Source organism: Mesoplodon mirus (assembly GCF_964341445.2).
Source record: "Mesoplodon mirus genome assembly, chromosome: 4".
Taxonomy (NCBI): Eukaryota; Metazoa; Chordata; class Mammalia; order Artiodactyla; family Ziphiidae; genus Mesoplodon; species Mesoplodon mirus.
The window spans coordinates 114525754-114540433 of NC_138979.1; the positions used below are offsets into that span (position 1 = coordinate 114525754).

The window sequence follows — 14680 nt, forward strand, 5'->3', positions numbered from 1 at the left end:
TGGGTGTGGATTCTGCGGCTCGGTACGGGATGGGTCCTAGTTACATTTCTCTCTGGAGGCAGGTCAGGGTCCCGGGGAGTGGAAGCAGCGGTCGGCAGAGTCCAGGGCCTGGCCCGCTGCTGATGCTCAGCGAGTTGCTGCCGGTGCTGCTGTTTGAGCACCTGGCGGGGCTCTCCAGGAGCCAGCACAGCGGAGGCCAGGCCTGTTGAGAAGACATGCTGCAGGTTGGGATATCAGGGAGGGACTATGGATGTGGGGCAGTGCTGAGCTCCTGCTGATGACTTGTTCCAGCCTTTTAGCCACTGTTTGTTTAAGAGTGTGTGTATGGCTGTGGAGGAGTATGAGTCAATCCTGGTCACCTTTCCCCCCTCACTGTCTTTCTGGTCCACCTGTAATCAACCTGCTTCCCCACTAGCCTCTAGCCAGACACCTCTCCATGACTGGGAGCTGCAAGAAACATGAGGCTCAGACTACTGGCAGGGAATAATGCCATTGACCTCTTGTCTCTCCTTTGTCTGAAGGCTGTGGGGATTCTCTGTATGAAGGAGAATGATGGGGTGGGTCCTTGCTGAATTTTATGTTCTTCTGGGAGTTTATGTCTTTCCCCGGGAGGCTTTCCCTGGGGATCGATCACTTCCTGTCTTTCCCCAGATTTAACGAGTCCTGGCCTAGGTCTTCTACGAACATCCTCTCTGGCTTTTTTTTCATCTCTTCTTTTCACAATTGTATCCATGCTGTAATGCTGTAAACCCCTGAAGCTGGGCCTGTAGCCTTTCTTATTGTAGCCAGAACTTCGTTGGAATTGGGACATTTCTTCCTTACTCAGTTCACTGGGAATGACATCCTCAGGGCTTACAGGTTTCTCATTAGTTGCTCCCCGATACCTGGCCCTTCATGTAACACAGGGTCCCAGCACAGTTTATCCCTGGGTTTCATATAAGTTTTCCCCAGAGTTTCTTCCTGGTTTCTCTTCTACCTCCCTCCCCTCCCTAGCCAGGCTCTTCTGTCCCCCAGATTACAGGGTTCCTGGTAAGGACAGCTACTCAGTCAGCTCCCGTCCACGACTGTGAATGTACATGGTGTCTCCACACCAGAGGAATTTAAGGTCCTTTCCTATGGATTAATGGTCAACATTTGGTCACCCTTCTTGACACTGGTTACATTTCTCTGTTTATAAGTTTTTCCTACTTCCTGTTGTGTGAAGAAAATTACTATGTATTGGAGTGTGTTTCTACTTAACGGGGGTGTAGTTGATGACTCTGGGGCACGGCCCTTGTGCCTATATGCCCGTGGGGCCCATTCTTTCTGGCATTTGTGTGTATCCGTGTAGCTCTCTCTATACATGGTTCTGCTGCTGTTTCTGACGCTGTGCTTGCTTGCTTCGTTGGTGCAGTCATATACACAGAGCTCTGTATTTCAGATGTGAATATCTATACAGGGATGAATGATTAGAGGAGCGAATGTGTCTACTCCAGGGGCTAGAGGGTTGGGGGGAAGAACAGGTCTCTTTCTGTGGTCCTATTGCAGACTCTGCCCCATTTGGCCACTACGGCTTCAGATTTTCTCATTTTATCCCACAGACTTTGATTTTTGTTCCTAGTTGAGAACTGGGTACCTTAAGCCATCCCCATACAGGCTCTGGTTTAGAGCAAAGATAGCCAAGATCATTTCCACCTCCTTCTCCTGGTACCGACCCTGACAGTAAGTAGGGTGGACCAGAATTTGGATGCTTTAGGACCTGGGTATGTCAGAAACCCTAAGCCTTTGCCCCGGGCCATGGAAGACCAGTCTTATGAGCCCTTGATTCAGGCTCACTTTAGAGCTGGCAGGGAGGGGAGGGTACCACAAGATAGGTATGGATGTGCCACATGCTCGAGTTGGTTTACTGCTTCACAGAAGCAACACATTTTAACCTGGGCGACTTGGCATTCACCTCTAGCATTCTGCGTGGGGCTGTGCCGACTCAGCCTCTGTCCACAGGAGCCACCCACTCACTGAACCTCCAGAGCAGAAGTGCTGCTGATGATTGTGGTCTCAGGAAGGGGTTAGGGAGGAATGCTCCGGCCACTGGGAACATGGAATGGCACACCCTCCAGAAGCACGTTGACTGACCTAGGTCAGCAGTTGGCCAGGCTCTTCTGTCCCCCAGGTTATAGGGTTCCTGGTAAGGACAGCTACTCAGTCAGCTCCAGTCCACGACTGTGAATGTACATGGGATTCTCCACGCCAGGGAATCTGGGTATAAGAGATTATTAACTCCTGGTGAAAATATTCATAGTTCAAACTAAAGCCAACCTACCCTGGCTGTAAATCCCTAAAATGCATGAAACCACACCTCTAATCATCCCATGCAAGGTGTTTGCCAAAGTTTTCTTGCAAACGTTTCCTCTTTTTCTCCTGTTTTTTTTTTTTCTAATTTTTCTTTGTTTGTTTTCAACCTTTATACACATATCACATTCCCAGAAAGCACAGAGTGAAAAAGCTTCTTTCCTCATACACATGCTGCTAAGAAAATAGTTTTATACACAGAATTTCAACAGGAGAGAGAAAAGGATAGAGAGGGAGGGAGGGAGGGGTGCACGAGAGATGCTGAAGTGGGGGAAAGGTGGGAGCAGCAACAGCAAGCCCACGGTTGGGCAGTTTCACTTTTCTTGCTTGCATTTGTAACTGGCATTTTTGGCATCATCAGAATAACTAATCCACCCCACCCCTGATGTGCTAGGTTAGGAGCTTTTCATTTTAGAAATGAATGGGACCAAAAGTGAGATTCACAGAGCATATGGGGATTAGGAACTGAGCTAAGTTTTCCCTCTCCTCGTATCTTTTCTGCACATAAGCCACTGCTTCAGTTTTAACATGTTCAAGGAACAGAGTGACAGGCCAGGAAACCTAAATCCCAGGGCTGGCTGAATTTGTGTGTGCGCGTGTATGAAATGGATACTGGTAGTAGAAGCAGCCTGAAGGGAGAGTTTGGAAGGAGACTACCTAGAAAGGGGAGGTCTTAGGGGCAAGGGTCGTAGGAGAAACTACCTGGAGGACTGGGAAATTTTTGCAGGCTTTTCTTTGCTAAAACACCTGCGTCTCCACCCAGTGCCACTGTGGCTGGGCTTTGGAGTTGCCACAGTTACTTGATGCTTACAGAGACAACGAGGTTGGAGGTGGGGAACCCTCTTCTAGCGCATTCCTCATCCTTTGGTTCCCTTGGTGATCTCACTCTATCAAAGGTTCACCTTGTGCTTCAGTCATCTCCTTGCCCACCCATCTCCTCAGCTGTCATCAGCTCGAGACCCCATGAGCTTCATAGGGAGGCCCTGACTCCTTTGTGTGTGTGTGTTGGGGGGGTACCTCCAGCAGCTGCTGCTTCCTGGAGGAGATGGGCCAGGCCGGAGGAAGCAGGGGGAGGGGATGGGGTGGTGTGGGAAGAACACAGACGGGGAATAAGGGTCCCCACAAAGGCAAAAAGGTTCAAGAAGTGCCAGAAATCTGAAGGGGGCACCAGGAAGGGAATGGGAGGAGAGGTTTGTGAAAGAAGTGAATGGGAGGAGATGATGGCAGCTACATGAAAGGGAAGCATACCCAAGATTCAGAAACCAGACTGCCCGGGCTAGTCCACCCCTTTCCTCCTGAGACGGCCAAGCTACTTTCAGTGACACTGACTTTTGTAACTCACAGCTGAGAATGAGGGGATGTTTGTTACCTGTCCTGATAAATACTCAATTCAGGGGGCAAGGATGGGGTTCTCTCCCCAGCCTCCAGGCTCTTCTCCCCATTACCAGCTCCTGCTTCTGAGGCTGGGCACAGCCAGGGCAGGGCTGCACTCCCGTTAGTCTTGTGGACCACTGAACCCAAGCAAGGACTTAAAGCCATTTGATCTTCCAGAGACAAGGTGGTTCAAAGACCCCTGAACCCTTAAAATGGGGTGGGGTGGGGTGGGGAGTGACACAAACAGGAAAAAAACCACTTGTTTGATGGGAGAGTTTTCAGGCTTTTTTCTTTTTTTTTTTTCCTGTGTTTTCCAAGTTTGTTTTTCATTAGTTCATTCCTCTGGTCTCTCCGTCTCTCTCTCCCGCACGTGTATGCGTGCTCTCTGTCGCACTCGTGTTTTTTCGTTTTTTTTTTTTTTTTTTGGTTGTGTGTTTCAGTTTTTTTTTTTTTTTTAAAGAACTTTGGATTTGCCGTTGGTGGGCAGCGCCGGTCCCGGAGGCTGGACCGCCACGTGGCAGGGCTGGGACAAGGGGCAGGCCGACGGCTGCTGAGAGGATCTCTGTGTTTAAAGCCTTTGAGAATAAGTTACTGCAGTTTCCAGGGTGCAGGGTCGGGGCTGGCAGAGGGGTTCCTGGCCGCGGCTTCCTCTAGAGTTCAGGCCACAGGGGCTCCCCTGTCAGGTGAGGAGGGAGGGGTGTGAGGAGAGTGAGCTGGGAGCACTTCTCCCCGCTGACCTCCAGTTTGGTTAGAGTTTTGTGGGCTCCCTGCCCATACCAGGCTCCAACCTTGGGAGCCAACTGAGTATTTGGAAAGAGTTTGTGAGCAGTATGGTGCTCTAGACGAGGGGTGTAGGAAGGAGAAGGGGGAGTAGCAAAGTTTATTTTCCTTCCCCCTTCCTTGTCTTGGGTTTTCTTTTTCCTTTCTTCTTCTTCTTTCTTTCTTCTTTTTTTTTTTTTGGTGTTTTCTCAGTCAGTGGAACAGCGTGGGATAACATATTTGTGTGTTTATAGGAGTTGGAGGGGTGACTGGGAATTCAGTAGGAAAGAGGCTGTAGGAAGATGAAACCAAGGATAGATCTTGTCTGGTGGGCAGGGCGGATGTGAATGAATAATCGAGATGGCAAGATGGATGTGTTGCCCATGAAGACCAAGGGGCAAGGATCTGTGAAGGATCGGTGTGTCTGGGGGTGGAGGAGGAGGCAGGACTCTGCTGGAGGTGGGGTGTGTGAAGCCCACTGAGGGTGGGAACTGAGAGATTCCCCGGGGGGTGGGCAGGGCCAAGGGTGGGGTGAGGGATTTGAGCTCCCACCAGACACCCCTTGGGGTAAGAGAAGGAGCCCCGAGGCCCTCCCTGCCCCCGCGTCTTGGTTTGTCTGTTTATAAAGCTAGAAGTGTAGAGGTAGTAGTAGTTTTTGGGTTGGAGTCCGTGTGAGGTAATCTTGCTTCCTCTTTGGCAAAAGCCACAGCAGCCGTGGCGGCAGTGGCAGCGTTGGTGGCGGTGCCAGGTGGGCCCCCTGGGGGCGGGGCCGCCTTGCGCCTGTGGGCCGAGGAGCGCAGGTGCGAGGCCAGGGCTTCTCGCCCACTCAGCAGCACCTCACATGCCAGGCAGTGGTAGGTGCAGATGGGCACCCGCAGTGGGGGGGGCATGGAACCCCCGGAGCCCCGCCCAAAGAAGCAGAAGGATCTCTGGTGAGCAGTGGCCAGGGCCTCCCCGTCAAATGCCATCTTGCACTGGCGGCAAAGGTAGCGGTGGGTCACGTCCACGGTGGAGATGCCAGTGCTGCCTGTCAGCAGCTCATCGGCCTCCCCGGCCTCCCCCTCCCCTGGAGCGGGCAGTTCAGGCGGCTTCGGAGGCGCTGTGGCTATGGGCTCGGGGGCCTGGGGCGGTGGCTGGAGGAGGGCGTTGGGGAGCAGTCCGATGAGGGTCTGAGGTATCACGGGGTTTATGGGAAACAGTCCCTTCTTCATGCCATAGAGCTGTTGGAAGTAGGCCCCCTGTAACTGGGGGCCAAAGACAGCTGGCGGCGTGGCCCCCCCTGCAGAGGGCAACGGGAAGGGCAGGAACTGGCCCCCCAACAGGGCTGGGACAGTGGCCTTCAATGCTTTGAGGTTCTTGAGGGCATCGGTGGAGGAGTTGGCGGGGGCTGCAGCTGGCTTTCGCTCACCGGAGACCTTGTCCCCAGAGGGTTCAGTAGGCGGGCCTGGGGCAGGGTCAGTGGTGCCTACTGTGGAGGTGTTGGTGTGGTCGGACATAGGTCTCTGAGGTAAGGGGCAGCCTGGGCCAGCAGTCGGGACCACTGTGGTAGCAGGCAGGACCGAGGTGGCGAGGCCAAGGAGGCCTGAGGAGGCTGCAGGGCCTAGGAAGATGGAGAGTGCTGGTTAGCCACCTCCTGGCGCTGCCATCCGTCCTGCTGGAGGCCACCTCCAGCCACATACACATGCGTCCCCACCGCCTGGCCTCCATGCTCCCTCTCCTCCCTTCTCTACCCGACCAGCTGGAAACACAGGGAGGCCAGGGAGGAGACTGGAGATGGGAGGAGTCAAGAAGGAAAAGGAAGGGCACCTCAGTAGAGGGAGATGCCCTCTGGAAGTCCAGCTTCTCCCAACCTCTCACTCACCTGCGCTGAAAGGAGCTAAGCTGCCCAGCGGGGGCTGGGCCAGAGCTGGGCCGGACAAGAGGACCGGGGCCAGGCGAGGCAGATCCGGGGCAGCCCCGAGGGGCACAGAGGCAGGTGTGGTGGCAGGTGGAGCCTTGGGAGCTGGGGGTGCCTCGGGTGCTGGGGCCAAGTCGTAGCACTTGCTTTCACTCTTCAGCTGGGCTCGGACTGCCTCCTTGAGCTTGGCCAGGTGCTGGCGGGAAAAGAGGTGGCCTCGGCAGGAGACGTAGAAGTCATACTTGACATCACAGTAGGGACAGTCGGTGCGCTGGGCTCCCAAGGGGCCCTCATTGCTGCCCCCAGCCCCACCGGCTGCTGCCCCCTGCAGCTTGGCCTTCTTCTCCTTGGCACGAGCATTCTGGAACCAGACCTGGATGACTCTCTTGGGCAGCCCAATCTCCTCCCCCAGCACCTCGCACTCCTGCATGGTAGGGGTACGGTAGGCTTCGTAGCAGGCTTTCATGATCTTTAGCTGCAGACTGCTCATCTGGGTCCTGTAGCGCCGCTGCCCCATTCCGTCTGGGACCCCAGCCCCACCTCCTGGGCCCCCATTGGTCCCTCCAGCCCCAGGGGACTCTGGTTCCGCCAGGCTGCAAGCTGACGAATCACTTAAATCCCCTGCAGAGGGACTGCAAGCCTCACTCTCTGGAGAAGCTTTAGACGGTTCCTCTGGGCCCTCATCCTCATTGGGTGGAGGGGGAGGTGGGAGAGGTAGAGGTGGCTCTGGTGTCAGAGTGGGGGCCTCTTTCCCAGGTGGCAGGAAAGGCAGAGGCCCAGCAGCAGGGGTGACCGTGGGGTAGGGAAAAGCGGGTGTTTCCCTCTTTGGGGCCTCCCTCGCAGCCCCATCATCCACCTTGCCCAGCAAGTGGTTGAACTTGGGGAAGGGTGCAGGGCTGGGTGTCATGGGGACCTTGACTGCCGGACTGGGCACTGCCCCGGGGGTGCTTCGGAACTGGCCCTTCCTCTCCCGGGCCCTGGTGTTCTGGAACCAGACCTGCACCACTCGCTTCTTGAGCCCCACCTCCTCGGAGATGCAGTCAAGCATCTTGCGCGTCGGGTTGGAGTCCTGCATGTACCAGCGGTACAGGATCTCCAGCTGCTCGGGCAGGATGGTGGTGCGCAGGCGCTTATCCCTGGGGGGCTCACCCTCCCCACCCACCCCTGCTTCGCTGCCCGTGGGTGACAGGCTACCGTCCTCGTGCTTCCGTTTGAGGGGTGGCCCTGGCACTGGTGGAGTGCCTGGCACCGGAGGGTTTCGCTCCCCAAACACCAGCAAGGGCAGCTCTAGGAGGTGAGGGGCAGTGCTGGGCTGCACAGGTGGCAGGAAGTGGAGCCGGCGGTGACTGGTCAGGAGGTCCTGGCTGGGGAAAGACATGGCGCACTGGTCACAGGTGTGGACGGGGGAGGGCGAGGGAGGGCCCCTCCCTTCAGGCTCTTTGCCTCCTGGCTTTGTGACCTCTGCTTGGCCCAGCTCTTCCCTGTCTGGAGGTTCTGGTGATGGGCCTTCAGGCTCCGCTGGGGGTTCCGGGCCCTGTTCCTCCTCTGCGTCTTCCTCCTCTGCGTCTTCCTCCTCTTCCCCTCTCTCTGCCTCTTCCTCCTCTTCCAGATGCTGGTCGTCATAGCATTTCTTGAGGTGCCGCACCAAGTCAAACACACAGGAGAAGGTGGCGCGGCAGCGCCGGCAGCTGGAGGCTCCCCCAGTGCCTCCCCCGCTGGGCACAGGCCCGCCGTCGCCAGCGCTTTTGCGAGCCTTCTGGCGGGCGTTCTGGAACCACACCACCACCACACGGCTAGCCAGGCCCAAGAGACTTGCGAGCCGCTCCACCTCTCCGTCCTTGGGGTAGGCGCTGGTCTCAAAGAAAGACTGCAGGGCTTGGGTCTGGAACTCTGTGAACTTGGTTCTGGAGAAGCGGCGGCCTGCAGGCACTAGAGGAGGAAGATTCCCTCTGGAGCTTTCTTCCTCCTCTGGGAACCAGCGTCCTCCTGCCCGGCCTTGCTCCTCAGGGGGGTGGGCCCCCCCTGCCTCAGGCTCTGGGACCAGGAAAGGTGGGCCCAGGTGGGGAGCAGGTGAATCCAGAGGCCCATCGGGAGGTTTGGGGGACCCTGCCGGGGGTGGGTAGAGGCTATCATAGCTTTTTCGAAACTGAGCGGCATATCGGTTCAGGGCCTCAAAGGGCAGAAAGCGGCGGTGGACGTGCTCCTCGTGTGTCTTGAGGATGAGCATGTTGGAGAAGAGTTTCCCACAGGCCCCGCAGGCCAGCTTGTCCCCACCCCCCAGGGCCTCGGGTGGGGGTGGGGTTGGGGGAGGGGGCACAGCCTGCTTCCCTTCATTGTACTGGATCACCAGCTCAAAGCCAAAGTTTTCTAGAAGGGCTTTGGCTGCAGTGCGGGCTGCCTCGTTGGGTGTTGGCTGGGGGGGTGAGCTGGGCGCCGTCTCATTCCCCTCTTCTGCCGCGGGTGGCCGCTCCCACTCTCGCTCAGCCAGCTCAGCCTTAGGGGGCGGGGGAGGAGGGGTGGTGGCCGGCAGGGACAGCAGGGGCGTGGGCCCAGCCAGTGCCAGTTTGGGCCCTACCTTGAGGTCATGGAGGTAGAAGGGCAGGAGCAGCTGCTGCTGGAGCTTAAGCAGGGACTCGGGCACCAGAGGGAAGGAGGGCAGGACTGGTGGGGTGAAGAGTGGGGCTGGGAATCGGTGCAGGTCCAGGGGAGGTGGGGGAGGGGACAGGAAGGGCAGTCCACCAGACACGAAGCCACCAGGGTCAGGGCCCTTCTTCTCAGTGCCCACCTCCCCCTCAGTCTCGCCTTCCTTGGGCTCTTCCGGGCCGCGCTCTGGCCCCTCGGCCTTGACGTCCATCTTGGCTCCCCTCGAGCGAGTCTGGTGCAGGACGGAGCGCATGTGGATCTCCAGGGTGGAGCTCTGGTTGTATGAGACGCGGCAGACTGTGCACTTAAAGGGCTTGTCTGTGGCAGTGGCAGCGGTGGGCGCGGCACCGGCTTCCCCGCGGGCAGGCCCGGAGGGGTCAATGGCAGCCTTCTTCATCTTGTGCAGGTGGGAGACCGAGTTATAATGGACCAGGAGGATGTTCTTCTGCGTGAAGGACTCCTTACACACAGTGCACTTGTAGGGCCGGGCAGGGTCGAGAAACTTGTCCAGGGCAAAGTTGGTGGTCTTCCGATAGGTCAGAGGGTGGCGAGAGTCAGCTGGAGCTGGCTCTGCCAGGCGGGGCTCCCCGCCAGCCCCCTCTTCCTCCTCAGCCGTGGTGGGTGGAGGAGCTACCTCATCAGCTTGGGCATCGGGCCGAGGGGCTGGAGACGGGGCTGGAGAAGGAGGCTGGTCAGGGCTTCCCATGGGCTTGTCTGGGGCCTCGGCTGAGGGCAGGGGAGGCTCAGGAAGAGGATCGGGACTGGCTTCCGGGGTCAGGTGAGGGCCTTCTAGGGGAGAGAGAAGGGGGCGCAGTGAGAAGGGAACCTTGTCTTAAGTCAGACCCCACCCACTCAATATCTAGGGCAACTCATCCTTGCCTCAGTTGTCTTTAGACCTTCTTGGTCCGAGGAATCCAGGTTCCCTTTCCTGCCACCTTGGGAGGTCTGCCCTCCCTTCCTTACCTGCTGCTTGGTCTCTGCTGGGCACAGGCTCTGGCCCGGGAGCAGGGGGCTCTGGGCCGTCCCCCAGAGGGCTTAGAGCGGGCCCAGGCAGCACTTTGGTCGTCAAGGTCATCTCTACAGTTGTGGCCTGCGATGGAAGAGATCCCAGTGACTTCCCACCACCGTCCCACTACCCCAGACCCCCCAGCTCTGCACCTGTGTCTGTGCCCAGCCCAGCTCCAGACTCCTCTGTGGACAAACCTCCCACCTAACTTCTGCCTTCCCCACGGAGGGGAGGGCCTGGGCTGCTGCCTGTCCTGTCTGGCAGCCGTGCCTGCTGTGGAACAGCTCCTCTCAGGACCCAAGGGCGCTTCCTCCCCAGCGAGTAGAGGCTCTGGACAGGTTCGGCTCTGAGGTTCCCTCCAGCTCTAAACTCCCACCTTCAAATCCACGCAGAGCCGCTCCCCTCAGCACACACAGCTGCCCGGACACCGCGGCCTCTGCCTCCCCTCCTGCCCGGGCCCCCAGCCTGTACTCACCGCGAGCAGGAGCCTCTCAACGCACTCGGGCACCACGTTGTGCAGGTGGCTGAGGTGGAAGTGCAGGGCAGGCCGGCCCACCAGCTGCTCCTGGCACAGAGGGCACCGGTACTTGGGCTGCACTGCGTGCTGGGAGAGTGCATGCGCCCTCACCTGCTCAGACTTTGGGCTCAGGAAACTGCAGTATGGACAGCAGAACACCTGGGGCACACAGGCGGTAGGGGGAGGTGTCAGGGAGGGGTGGGACTCACCATCACTCACCTGGACACAGCCTGGTCCTACCCCTGCTGGAGGAGGAGTCCCAGTCCTGAAAGCTGGCTCCTCCCTCCCTTCACTTGGACCGGGACAAAGGCCTAGGCTGGGCTGCCCTGGCTGGCCCGCCTTCTCTGTCCTGCCCTCTCCCTCCATCCTGGCCTCTCTCGTCCCTTGTCTCTGCTGCTGCCCTACTCCGTTCTCCAGCCTCTCCAGCCGACAGGACGGCCCTGTACCTACCTCCTCTGATTTAGTTTTCTTTTCTTACCTGCCCCCACCCTGCCTGTATCTCCTCCGTGAAAGAGCTCCCCTTGCTTCTGGCACTTCCTGGACCCAGAGGCTCCTGAATCCCTGCCACTCTGCCTCTCCAAGGTCCCTGGACTAAGCAGGGCGCTCCCTACCTGTCTGCTCAGAAGCCGGCTCTTTCTCCCTCCGCTCCCACTTTCTTTGCCTGCCTTTTTCTCCCCTTTCCTTTTTAATGTAAACAAACACCACAGCTCCCCCAGTGGCCCTGGAAAATTCTGGCCTGGCGCTGTTGGCGCATTCCCGCCCATACCTCCAGAGGGTGGGGCTGGGGAGCCTGGGGTGGGGCGTGAAGGCCCCTCTACTTCCGCCTCAGTCACCTGACTGCCTGACCTGCAGCCTGCATTTCTGTCAGCCTGCACTTCCTCTCCTGTCACCTGTGCCACTGGTCCAGGCCCGCATGTCAGGGAGGGGATAGCCCTAAAGGAAAGGTATCCGGACGCTCATCTTAACGCACCTAGCCCTGGGAGCAGATAGCTGGAACAGGAGTTAGGAGGCAGGGGAGCTGAGGACATAAGCCGTCACTGCAGCAGTTTGCAGTCGTAATACACACGGCATATTGCAGTCCGGTTTGGAGAGCAGGGAGGCACAGGGTGGCACCTCAAAACCAAAGGCTGGGAATCCCCTCAGAATGAACCCTTTCAGGCCACAGAGCTAAGCTACTCTTGGGCCCTGCCTAGGTCAGCCACTCGGAGACTTGCAGAGCTTGCTGTCTGCGTGGATCATCTGGGTCAGTTCCTCTAGCCTGAGGAAGGAGGTGCCAGGGCAGTTCCACCCCGGCTCAGGGTTCTCTGTAGAAGACGAACTTCACATCTTTCTGCTCCCAACAGGAATAAAGAGCTGGGCAGCAGCTAGTGTTTTATTTTTGCCTTTTTCTCTTTTCATTTTGTCTCCCTCTGTGCTCCAGCCCTCAGGGCCCTGGTGCTCACATCCGGTAACTGGACCTAGGTGCAATTTCTGAAATGTTGTATTTGGAGTGACGTAAGTCACAAGCATGACAAAATTAGATCTGCCTTTGGTCTGAAATCTCTTGTCTGTAAAGATCTACTAATTAGAAGTTCAGCCTTTAGGATGTGAGCAGATCTCAGTAAAATTAGACGCCCCCCCACCCCAATCTTCCCAGTTACCCCGGTTCTGACCGTGGTCTGGTCGACACTGTCTCCAGGAGGGCCAGTCTTGTTCTCTGTCTCTTCAGAAGCTGAAGATGAAAGGAGAGATTAAGAGACTCTGACAGCCCCTCCTTCTTCCTTTCACAGACCCCTGGCCCTTAAGATGACCTGATTTGTAGCAGAGGGCTTCCAAGGTAGGGGTGGGCTCTGGGGAAAGGGAGGAAGGGCAGGGAAGCACAGAGCTTCGCTCAGTACAAGGAGTGGAGCTTGGCAGGGCTGAGCCCGGGTTAGCGGGATGGCCAGAGGGCAAAAGGACCCAGCATTCTGTGGCTCCACCTCCCTTCCCTCTGATGAGCCCTTTCTTTTGATCACTTCAGCTCCTTCTGCACAGGAGGCCTTGCTGGGTGTCTGGATTACCGCAAGGTCCCATGAACACCTCAGGATGTATAATATTAGGACTGGGGGCTGAGGAGGGCAAGGGATGGAGAAAGAAATGGACCAGATGAGCAACTCACCCAATTGTTCTGTCTGATTCTGGGGTTCTTCCTCAGGGGTGGGTGGCTCAGCTAAGGGGGTGACAGGAGGCTTCCCTGTGTAGGATGAAGGGAGAGTCAATTTAAAAGGATGAGGCATCAGAGGAGGGGGGACATAGGGCAGAAGAAGCAGGACAAGCAGCCAGGCAATAAAGGGAGAAGATGGATAGATGAATCAATAGGCAGGAGAGGACAAAAAGCCGCCGAAAAGAAATACAGAGGATGAGGGGGGAAATTAACAGTGTTGGAACTGGTAGAGCCTAAGAAATCATCTCTGCGAGTCTAGCCCCGTCATTAAAGATGAGGGAACAGGTCCAGCAGTGGGCGACAGAAGCAGGACCTAACTCAGCTCCCTGTCTTGACTGATCCTGGAAAAAGGGAGCCCAGAAATGTAGAGTGAGGGGCGCCGAAGAGGGAAGGTGAGGTTGAAAGGAAGCAGCTGCAGTGAGCTGGAGGCGGCAGGTCTAGCTGGGAGAGGAGATTACCACTCAAGCAAGAATTGACAGATGTGTAGGAATTTATTTTCGGTGGCGGCCTAATTAAAGTGTTAAAGTTCCTTAACTCCATTCAGTCCTGCTCCAGGATCGTTAGCTATTGATCTGGGCCCCTCCGGCACTTAACTCCAGCCAGTGTATCGGCAATTCAATTAGCACCAGTCAATGCTGCCTGTTCCTGGTTCCTGCTGCCCCTGCCCTCACCCTTGCCCACCGCCGGCCTCTGCAAAGCCCGGACGCCTGTGGCCCAGCTCTCACAGCCCCTTCCAGGCTCTTCTGCACCCTCTGGATCAATGGTGCCTGGTGGGCTCTTCCCAGTCTCTCTCGTACAACCTCAGCTGCCTAAGGGGGACCCTAAGCCCAGCCTTCGGACTGAAGACCTCCTAGGAGACAGGAAGAGGCTGGGGAGCTCATCAAGGGCTTCCCATCCTGCTGCCTTCGGGCCATGCCCCCAGCTCCCACCTCCTTCTGACAAGTCCTGGCTCAGCCCAAAGCTGATTCTATTCTTTCTCTGTTTTTCTCCCTCTCCTTCCTGACCAGCTGCTGCCACACCCCACACACGCCCCATCCGCAGCCCGCCCGCCCCAAGCTTTGCCAGCACACCAGTCACCCCTCGGAATCACTGGTTGGTTCCTTCTCACCTCCCTTCCTGCTCTACCTCTCCACCCAGCAAAATCCCTGCTCTTCTCTGCCTCCTCCTCCAACAGCCTCTTGTTCCCCACTTCCCTCGGCTGCCCCAGTGTTCCTAAAAGCCAGTTTCAGCAGCCTTCCCAGCGCCTTTCCGCTTGCTCTGGACTGTGCACGGACCCATTTCTCGTCCCCGTGCCACTTTCTCCTGGGCCCCCAGCTCCCGCCCTGGCTGCCCTCCCCGCCCAGCTCTTCTTCTCCAGTCCCCTCTTCCTCACCGGGAGGCCGGAGCTGCCCGTGGCTGAAGCTCAGGATGCTCTGAAGAGCTGAGAGCCCCTCGTCGGCTGCGGGGCCGCTCTGTAGCAGCTGCAGGCGCCGCTGGGCCTGGGCATCGCGGTGGGCAGGGGCGCGCAGGTGCTGCAGCACAGCCAGGCGGGAGGGCGTCTCCCAGGCGCACAGCAGGCAGCGGAACAGCCCCAGCTCCGTCCCCGCTGCCGCCCCCTCCATCTCCAGCAGAAACTGGAAACGGGAAGGAGGCTGCTCAGGCGCAGAAGGACAGACGGACGCCCCCAGGTCCCGGGGGCCCCTTTGCCTCCCTGGGGGGCCTGACCAGCAGCACCCTGACACCCCTTCCTCCCTCTTGGGCCCTCCTCTTCCTTCCTTTGACCACCTGAGTGTGACTGCCTTTTCTCCCCCGTCTCCTCTTCCTACTACCAATCCTGGACTCCCTCCTAGTATATGAATGGAATCTGATTCCATCCTCTTGAACTTCTGGGGACAAGATGGACTGAGCAGACACAGACCCTCCCGCTAATCCCAAACGCCAGAAAAGTTGAATAAAGTACCGGAGTCACTTGGTCAGAGTCCACCATCCTTTGGT

General features: G+C 57.5%; 1 protein-coding gene across 9 annotated transcripts in view; it reads right to left on the reverse strand.

Moving 5' to 3' along the window:
• Positions 1-1481: 1481 nt before the first annotated feature.
• ZFHX2 (zinc finger homeobox 2) overlaps positions 1482-14680 on the reverse strand; it is a 31284-nt gene continuing 18085 nt past the window's right edge. For all 9 annotated transcript variants that reach the window (XM_082620157.1, XM_082620154.1, XM_082620156.1 and 6 more), the window contains 7 exons: positions 14079-14319; positions 12662-12736; positions 12177-12235; positions 10483-10683; positions 9965-10091; positions 6323-9790; positions 1482-6061 (listed from right to left, as the gene is read on the reverse strand). In XM_082620157.1, the coding sequence (XP_082476283.1) occupies positions 5082-6061; positions 6323-9790; positions 9965-10091; positions 10483-10683; positions 12177-12235; positions 12662-12736; positions 14079-14319 (5151 nt within the window). In that variant the 3' untranslated portion in view covers positions 1482-5081. The remainder of the gene's footprint in view (positions 6062-6322; positions 9791-9964; positions 10092-10482; positions 10684-12176; positions 12236-12661; positions 12737-14078; positions 14320-14680) is intronic.